At 40.1% G+C, this 10506-nt stretch overlaps 1 protein-coding gene across 3 annotated transcripts in view; it reads left to right on the top strand.

Moving 5' to 3' along the window:
* The first annotated feature begins 1951 nt into the window (after window positions 1-1951).
* The window catches only part of sik3 (SIK family kinase 3), a 40688-nt gene continuing 32133 nt past the window's right edge, over window positions 1952-10506 (top strand). For 2 of the 3 annotated variants that reach the window (XM_082503750.1, XM_082503748.1), the window contains exon 1: window positions 1952-2309. In XM_082503750.1, coding sequence (XP_082359876.1) covers window positions 1971-2309 — 339 coding nt within the window. In that variant the 5' untranslated portion in view covers window positions 1952-1970. The remainder of the gene's footprint in view (window positions 2310-10506) is intronic. The other variant, XM_082503749.1, reaches the window with a different exon arrangement.

The raw sequence follows: 10506 nt of genomic DNA, 5'->3' as shown, positions 1-10506 counted from the left end.
CAAACCAAGCTGTTGGATTCAAATTTTACTCCTTTCCTTGACTTCCATTGTCTTCTGCAGCCAGCAGTCTGTCTAAATAACAGAATGCACACCAAAAAAACTGTTGTGTGTAGGCGAAGATGAATAGAACCAGCACATATAAAACTTTTAGTCACACATTATTTTGCTGATAAATTACATTATTGTTGATCAGTCAATACATATGGAATTAGACTCACCATGAACTGCTAGATATACACGTCAACAAATGAATAATTATAATATATTATTATCCAAAAATAACAACAGTACTAATAAAAGTAAGAATACCGTCATGTTACATGATCATTCTGAAACATGTCATTACACATTAGGACATTTACGTTTGGAGCTATAAATATAGTTGAAAATGCGGCCTGTGCACTGTTAAGCTACTTAAGTAGCTTTTAGTTATAGTTTAAGTAAAACTACAAAATACTGTACCCCAGGCACTTATACAACTCATGGTCATTGGTGCACTGGAGGATAGGAGAAGAAGTGGGGTAGACAGGTCGCCAGTCTATCACAGGGCTGACACAAAAAAGCAATCATTCACACCTCATTTACGCCTACGGTCAATTTAAAATCAACACTTGGGGAGGAAGCTGGGCATTGTGACTGCACACAGAAATGCCCCAGCCAGTCAGCGGCTGTGAACTCAGGATAGTGCTAACAACTGCACCACCACACCACCCACATATTCATTAATTCACTCCTCAAGAAACCAGCAAGTGCTCTTTTTGTTACCCAGAGCACTCCCTGGCGCCTTTAACATGCGCCACTTTCTACATTAAAATGCAAGTCAGCTGCACATTACAAAATTTTCCTTTAGAAATGCATTACACACGATCATTTAGAAATGCACATGACGAAACTTATTTACAATGAGTTATCTAATTCCAAACAACAAGTCTGCTTTCTCTCTGCGGTCTGGGAGCCACAGGGCACCTTCCTGTTTTGGACCAGCCTGGATGCAGGAACTCTTTTCCACCATGAAGGGGTGCTGTCTACAGTCTGGTGAGAGAGCCTATGGACCAGAGAATAAAATTAACTGCAACGAGCTTTGAAATGTTTCCTTTCGTTTTACTTAGATTATCCTTATGTTAAATTAGCTCTATGAGTGGATTCAGGTAATGCATCTTTCTATAAATGGTGTGAGTGACCCCGCTTATTTATCTTTTTATTCTTTCGCATACATACATTTAGTTTTGCATAATTATTATTATGTCACTGTGCAGGTATCACTGCACGCTTGTGGTGGGGACACAGTGATTATGTTTTCGTATGAGTGCAGGCCAGTCACCACGGAAGTACAGCTAATCGCTGATTTAATGATTCTGTGTTCATTAAGAGATCTTATCAAAGCCTCCTCAGAAGGTCAGGGCCATTTATCAGCATTATAAAGACACCTACATCTCTGGGGGAAGTTAAAGGTTTGCTTGTTTTTTTGTTGTTTAAGTACACGTTTTTAGTAATTTATCGAAGACAAAAACAAAAAAACAAAAAAACCCAGCCAAAATAGCTAATACAGTGCCTGTGGACGACCGCCATAATGACTGTAATTTTTCTATTTGGGATCTCTTCATGGCATTCAGCTGTTAGAAACTGTAGTCATATTTTTGTGAAACATACTCATATCAGATGTATATTTGTATTGCAGTGGAATAACAAAGCGACCGTTGTTCTCGTCCGCCATTGTAAGGGTAAAGCGGCCTACACCTTTAAACACTTTAAAAACCGTCTGCTCATACAGAACGCAGCACTTTGCAAGGAATCACTGAATCATGGGAACCGGAGTGATAATGCGCACTTCTTTGTCACCAGGGCAACCACAATACGTTTCTCTGGATGAAGTCATTTGTTACGCCGCTCGTTACTATGGTTACAACCTAGAGAGGGCGCTGCGGAAGAGCTTTCTACGTAAAATGACGCAGGGCGGGGGCGTGCCCGCGATGCGCGCTGCGCACGGCTGCTTGTTGTTCCCGCAGAGAGGCGAGAAGATGGCGGCCGTGTCAAGCGGAGGTGCTGCTGGGTCCGCAGCGGCCGGGATTACGCACTCTGCCCGACCGACCCACGCAGGCATGGGCTCCCAGAACCGAGCCCAGCCATCCTCCGGGATCAGCCACTCCGGTCGTACCAGCACAGCCACTGGGTGCATCACAAATCCTGGCCACACTTCGGTCCCCAGGCCACCCCCAGCCCGAGTGGGCCACTACGAAATCGAGCGGACCATCGGGAAGGGAAATTTCGCGGTTGTTAAACTGGCCACACACATCATTACTAAAGCAAAGGTAAGACAATTGATGTCCGAGTATCAGAGGTGAACAATTATAAGTTGTCATTGATTTATTCTGAGCCTTTTCGGCTGCTTTAGTAGAATGACGGTGGGGCCTTCAGGCTCGGGAGACAGCAGCGGCCAGCCCGCTATGGTGACACCGCTGCTCGGTGTAGCGGAGGTCCGCTCGACACGGGACACCACCGTTAGCTACTGGATCCAGATTTATTTATCACAACGTAAATAATAGCTCGCATCTATCCACTTGTAGTGCTTTTTCTGAAAGCTTAAAAGGCCCGAGGTTAATGTGTAGCAAAGCGCAAAGGACAGAGAGAAGGGTATCGACGAAGATAAAAAAGATGAGTCGATTTTCTAGTAGCTAGCTTAGCTTGATGGCTAATTACCCGGTTAGTACAACTTAGATACCTCTGAGAAAGATGCCAGTCCGTCAAGGATGAAAGAAAAGTTTGGGCAATTGTTTTTGTTAAGTTAACCGTGAACTTCCAAACTTGATAGGTTTGTGTTTGGCCCAAGATTTAATATCCCTCTTAGGAATTCCCCAATAAAGTACCATCGAAACTTTGTCACACTATATTATAGGAAAGCTAAAGACTGTGGGCTTTAAAATAAACTTAACTGTTTAAAGAATTGGGTGAACAAGCTACTTAACATGTACCGTTTCGCGTAAAGATACGTTCGTACACCTTAACCAGTTTGTTGGAACATTTTCAGCTGTACATATCAGATTTTGTAGTACTAGATATCAGGTTTAATAGCTAGATGACAGCGCGTTGAGTCCTCGTGGACAGGAAAATATTGACATTGGCCAAAAAAAATGAAAGTGTTTTCAGAATGGTCACTATACAGTTTTAAGTGGAACATAAACGCGTTTGCATGGTGTGTGCGACAGTTTGAAATATACTGAACGATTGGCATAGTTAATGGCAGATGCTACTGTCAGAAAATTAATGAAACACAAAATCATCCTTCATGAGTAGATGCCTTTCAGCCTTACACTGAAGTTGGCCGCAACTCAGTGCTTTAAAAAAATCTTATTGTTTGCGACACGTTTGGGGGCATTACAAAGAAAAGGCAGCACTCACAAATTCTGAGTATTGTTTTGAAGTTTTGCTGACCTATCGCGTGCGGTGCCTGAGTTTTTGTAAGGCTTTATTTGTCTTTGAGCAGTCTGTTGCCACTGGGTTATCAGCTGTGTTGGTAATGTAACCTTAAAAAGTGCCAAACAAATCAGAAGGCCTTTGCTGGCATATTTGACAACAGATGCGTCATTGAGGTCTCTTCTAATACTAACTGTGATTTGCAGCAGATTAGTATAGCAGCGTTAAAAATCCTTCCTTAGGTTATCGGGAGTATTGGGATCAGTAGTGATCGATGTGCAGGTGAACACTCAGGGCTTCGATTACTGAAAGCGGTGCCTGCAATATATGATGAAGAGCCTTTTATTGAGATGATATAAATAGAGGTATGTCAAAGCTGCCAAGTGTGTAGCTTTACCTTGGTGTTTTTGTTGACATACACACAGACGAGTAGACACGGGGCATTTGGATGCTTTGCGTCACATAGAGACTGAACCCTCCATTTAGTTTCATGACAAAATACACAAGGGTCGGTGAGCCGTGGAGATGTTTTTAATCCTGGGGATGTTGCTCGAAAGACTACCTGTGTGTGTGTTTGACTATGATATGTAGAGGCCAGAATTTATGGGAGATGTTGTTAGTTTCCTCCAATAACAATACAATGTCTATTGTTTTCACTTGTATTGATGTGTGTCTGTCTGAGCCTGAGAGATGACAATCACTGAGAGAATGAAATAAGCCCTGTTTTCTGTCTGTTGATGGTTGGTCGCAGTAACCTCATAATTTCCACCAACAATCGCAGGGGTTTCAGCGTCCCCACTTGGCTTACGGATATCAGAAGAGTAGCAGCGTGCTTTAACGTGCCCGTAGTTATCATGAATATGGATATGGTAATCAGCCATCAGATGAAATGCGCACGGGTAGCTTTGTTTCATGGCCCAGGTTCTATAACGATCTGAAGAGAAATGCTGACTAGTCATAAACAGCCTAACAACTCCCCCCGTTCTCAGATGGAGCTGCGTGATATCCTGCAGTGCAGTCACACAGAAGAGGACCTGGATATTTATACTCTGTGGCTCACAAGCACAGAAAGGGATGGTCCCTTTTCGAAGCCTCATTTCCCCCTCTGATGTTTTATAAAATCTGAGCAATTCGATGGGCAATTAGTTCAGAGTTTAATTTCCCAATAGCACTTCAACTTGGGTTTTTGCCGTGCACATTTGTGGAAATCTGGGGCTTTTGGCTTACATGCTTAGTAAAACGGAGGCAGTCACACAGCACAGACCTTGAGAAGCAAACAATTGGTGTGGTGCACCTTGATGTCGTAATAGTGAAAGTTCATTTCACCCAGACAAGATCAGTTTGTGAGGTGGAAGTCAAAACAAGAGAGTTGTTACACTCACGCAGTTTGTGTCACATGTTGCTGCTAGCATTGTGGATAAATGTTGGCTTTACTGCTCAGGGTATCCACAAACATCCTTGCTAGCCGTGGCTCATTAATAAAACCTATTAGTCCTCTCTGATACTGTGACACTGTAAACTACCCATTGTAGACTAAATCTGTTACTCATAGTTCTGTGAATTTTGGGGACTAAGTAAACTGTGACCCATCATTGAGTTTTGCTTTTTATTTTTAAATTCTTTTCAACTATAGCAACAATAAGAGCCATTTGATTTGCCCTTATTTACAAAAATATCCAATGTGCCTTCATCTAATAGAAATAATAATAATGAATATGTAAACATTTAAACTAGCAAGCAGGATATACTCATGTAGTTAGGTATAATAGGCATTAACTAATGCCTAATTAACGTGTATTAAGATGTAACTAATTAAAACAATTCTTTGGTCAGTCATTTTATAAAATATAATTAACACTGTACTTGTTTGATTGCTTGGCCTTGAACATTGCTCCTCAAACTTTTCTCAAGCAACGCATGACTCGATAATCGAATAATGTAAAAGCTAATTCATCAATTATTTGAAAGCTTTTACCTCAAATAAATATGAGAAATTTTATTTGAAATGCTACATCTGTTCATTTAATCTTGGTCACTGTTTTCCCACGGACATTTCGGAGAGTGTCAGGCGAATTAAGTTTTAGTGTTTTCGGACTTTATACTGTCTCATATGTAGCACATAGTAGATTTAGTCCACACTAGATGTGCTCTTGCTACAGCGCTGTTTGGTTTAGGTGAGGTTGGTGCCTGATTGGAGCATACATAGGACAGGACCGGGGACACCCACAGGCTTGCTGCCGATACACCTGGTAGCTACCGATGTGTTCTCACTTAGGTTTGATAAGACACAGGAGCTAGCAAGTAGAGCAGGGCGATATGGCCAAAAATATTTATCTCGATATATATTTGAAAATTTGCGATAACGATATAACTGATGATATAATTGATATGAGACAAAATACAACTCCACAACATTACTAGCGCAAAAAGACAACCTTCCATTTATTTTCACTTAAACAAGAAGCTGGTTTTTATGTACATTAAAGCTTTATAAAAATGTAACAGTGCAAATGCAAATTCCTTGCTGAAAGTTTAACCAAAAGGCATTTCCAGTAGAAATGGGCTGACATATCCTCAGCATAACCATGTATAATATCCACTGAAGTTAAAAAGAGGTGCTTTGCAACATTAAACTGCAGTGTGCAGTACGTATTTTTTGGACCATAAGGTGCACGGGATTATAAGGCACATTAAGCGAAATAAAGCAGTCAGATAAATCAAACTTTATTAAACTCATTCTTCTTGCTTCCTCCATTTCTGTACCATTGATTCATTAGTGTTGAATTCTCTGGCAGCTGCTCTATTCCCATGTTGTTGCAGTACATTAATGACTAACCTTGTATTGTGGATGGATTATCTCAGTTGTTCTCCTGACTGAAGTTTGGTCCGTTTACAGCATCCTGCCATGCGATTGCATTTGTCTCTAACTATCCGGAACCTTAACGTTAACTTTTATAAGTGGAAAAGTGTTAGTGTTCATCCTCCAGCTTCACTGTTTATGTTATGCTAACATAGCTGTGTCGCTAGCGATCACGTAGCACATCATTATATACCAGCTAGCCTAACTTCAGTAACCCTACAAATAGAGCTGGGCGATAGAACGATAACGATATGTATCGCGATATAACTTTTACTCGATAGAGAAATTAAGCTATCGCGATAGACCTCGCCGCTCTTGTCCTCTTAAAAAAAAAAAAAAAAAAAGGTCAGCCAATCCAAATTAAGTAGCGCAGAGCCGAACCAATCACAGCCGCAGCGTCACGTCGCGTGACTTGTTACGTACAGCACAAGTGCCAAGCCGCACGTGTGTTTGTTTGGGAAGCAGCCAGCGGGTAATGGAGCCAGCACGTAATGGAGGAAATGAGTGTGCCGACTAGAAAAATCAACCGAGCGTGACCGAAGAGAAAACAGATGATGGTTCCAATGCCGGAGAGATTGTCGAACGGAAGAGCCATAGAAGTTCCGTAGTTTGAAGGTATTTCGGCTATTTCAAGTCTGACAAAAAACAGAGTAGCGTGCACTGTAAATTGTGCCGAAAGCAAGTCTGGAAATACAATAAACTGGTGCATGCGTCACACTGTGCGCCACGTTATTGTTTCGGTGAAATGAATTTCTACAATACTGTTAATTCTACTCTCTGCAGTGTTTAAATGCTTACATATACACACAGTTACTGTCCCTCCACACATACGACTCGGTTCTGCTTCTATGCCCCAGCTTTGTTTACTTTTTCCCACCGAGGCTTCTAGACTTCTGATTGGCCAACATTTCTGCACGGTTAGGAATCTAGCGCCACCTGCTGCTTTGGCATGTTCATAGCAGCGTTTTCCTTCATTTCTGCCTTTACGTGTGGACGGGATTATTTTTTAAAACGAAAACGGAAAATCTCAGTTTTCAAAAATACCCGTGTACGTGTGGACGTAGCCTCAGTCTCTGACTGGAAGCGCTAATTCGTCATTCGGCTTTTGTCAGACTAAAGTAACTGTTAAAACTGTTTGAAAAGCTCAGCTATACAACAAGGAGAGATTGAGAATTTCCTTTTAGTTCTCAGTTTATTTGATACTGACAAAAGTTAGTCAGTTTTGTCTGTTCTTCTGTAAAACAAACTAAGATTTATTTTTAGAATTAATACTTTATTTCTAAGTGGAATTGACAATTTAGTCTGTTTCATTTGTTCTATTTTGAAACTTAAACGCTTTAGCGGCTGCCTTTTGTGTAGTTTGCAATATTTGCCTTTATTTATCTGAAAAAGTCTCATGTTCCTTAAGTACATCTACCCTGTTGAACTTATTATGGGAAATAAATATTTAAAAACAAGCTGCTGATTATTTCACATTTTACTTGTGAGCAACGGCACATTTAAATCTTACAAATATAGTTATTTGGCTTATATCGTGATAGATATCGTTATCGCCTGAAATGAAAAAAACATATCGTGATATGAAAAAATCTCATATCGCCCAGCTCTACCTACAAACGTCACTGCTGTTTAGTTTCCTGTCTTCATTTATGTTGGAAGTGATAACAGAGCTGTACGTTTGAATTTTTTCAGAAATCTCTCAGTCAGAACATGCTATATCATGCTTAGGAAACTAGCGAAACTAGCGAGCTAACTTCCGCTAGCTTCCTGCTAACTTCTAACTCCGTTAAATGTAATAACTTTTGTTTTCATGGATGCCTGGAAGTTAAACTTCATAGTTACACCTGGTAAAGCAGCAATGCTGATCGTTTTATTAAAGATGAAAGAATTTAGACAGTTTTTAACTCTCAGTGATGCTGCAGTGTTCGTTTGACCTGAAGGATACGGAGTTTAGGACCCAGATTACTCCCAGATTTAAGAGCATCTTAGTCCGACAAATACGACAATAACGACGACCGCTTGCATGTTCTGCAAAAAAATGTGCTTTGTCGTGTATCTGACGGACAAACACCAAACCAGTTCCACATCACTGAAGTTGCACCATTTTTACAAACCAATTCTGGTTCATCTGTTTCACTCAACAATCGGCCATGTGCGTATGAAAACATAGGCACTGCGCATGCGCGTTTTACTCATATTCTATCGCGATATTTCATTTTCCTATCGTTGCCTAACATTATACCGGTATTACCGTGAACGGTATAATATGGCCCAGCCCTACTAGCAAGTCAAAGAGAGTTTTAGGTTAGACTTTCTGATCTTGTTTATTCTGATACTAAAACAACATTTAATAAGCAGTTAATACGCGTTTATTCTCAAATGAAAGAATGAAGATCCAAACCAGAAGGGGGTCTAACTTTGATATTGGGTCCACATCAAGAGTTTACAACTGGCATATCAAATGATATGAGATAATTCCGTGTTACAGTAAACACAGTACAGGAAACAGCCGGAGCACTGCAGGTTGAGCTGATTTGAAAAGACATTTCCAGTTGCAGAGCTTACAAAGTACTGCAGTGTTGATTCTGTTTTAACAACCCCACACTGTAGGTGATTTAGGTGACGGTGACTGATGTTTTTAAGCTTTTGTTCTCCAATAGAATCCATCCCTATCTCTGCACGGCCATCTTTGTGATGCACTGTTGTCATTATCAGTCGCTCCACACCTAAAGGAGTCACCTTAATGTCATTTGTTCAATTATTTATATTTCTGAAGAATCACTTATTCAGATTCCTCCAAAATTACCACCAGCTTTCCTTCCCATGTTAGCAATACACACTCACTGAAACGCAAAGTGTTTTGAAAGAGCACTTGCTGAAATGTAAAGAATACATAGACACGCACACTCGTTTTAAAGTGTGATCTAAGAAAGTAGTAAGATCACAACTTTAAATTGCTTTCTATTAGAGCAGGGCGATATGACCAAAAATATTTATCACGATATACATTTGAAAATTTGCGATAACGATATAACTGACGATATAATTGACACGAGACAAGATACTTTACAACTCCACAACTTTATTAGTGCAAAAAAAAAAAAAAAAAAAATCAACGTATTTTCACTTAAACAAGCAGCTGTTTTTTATGTGCATTAAAGTTATATAAAAAGTTAACATTGTAAATGCAAATTCCTTGCTGACAGTTTAACCAAAAGGCATTTCCAGTGGAAATTGGCCAACATATCCTCAGCATAACCATGTATAATATTCACAAAACTTAAAAAGAGGTTATACACACACAATACCGTAATACTATGCTGAAGCACAGTACGTATCACTCCGCGAGGCTCCTGCCTACGGGATTTGTAGCTTAGCAAAGTTGTACTAAAACATTTGACTGTTTTTCGAGCGTCGTGTACGACATACAATCGTTTCGAGGTCAGTAAACACAACCAGAATTCATACATAGGGCACACGGGATTATAAGGGGCACTGTCGATTTTCAGAAAAATCGAATGATTGATTTTAAGTGTGCTGTATTTTCCAAAAAACACAGTAATAACGACGGCCCGCTAGCATGTGCCACCAAAATAGTGCTTTGTTGTGTATCTGACGGACGAAAGCTAAACCAGTTCCACATCACTGAAGTTGCAGCATTTTTACAAACCAATTCTGGTTCATCGGTTTCATTCAACGATCTGCTTTCGCCTTTCTCATTCTCTGTCGCCGGCACCCTTTTTCTGCCATGTGCGTATGAAAACAAAGGCACTGCGCATGCGCGTTTTACCCATATTCTATCGCAATATTTCATTTTCCTATCGTTGCCCAACATTATACCGGTATTACCGTGAACGGTATGATATGGCCCCGCCCTACTTTCTATGTCAAACTGACAAACTAAAACAAATATGTTTAATTTGTAGATATTTGTAAACAAAATGTCATGTCATTAAAATCTTGAATACATTTTATAAAAAAGATTCCAAAGAGTGATTTAGGATTTATATAGACACGATGAAAAACAAATGCATATGTTGCTTGTATATCATAGAGATGGACAATTTTCCTGTTAGCTTAGGACATAAGGGTGCAGGCTTTGAGGTGGTCACCTTGTGTTTACAGTGCAGACCGCTTTAACAGGTGGCAAATTTGCACATCCTTTTTGCATATCCTTTTAACAGTGCCCGTCAGATGTTTTATGGAATTGACTGTTTATGCACATTTAATTAATT

This window comes from Aulonocara stuartgranti, assembly GCF_965226115.1.
Source record: "Aulonocara stuartgranti genome assembly, chromosome: 14".
NCBI lineage: Eukaryota > Metazoa > Chordata > Actinopteri > Cichliformes > Cichlidae > Aulonocara > Aulonocara stuartgranti.
This window is presented reverse-complemented; position numbering and strand designations above follow the sequence as displayed.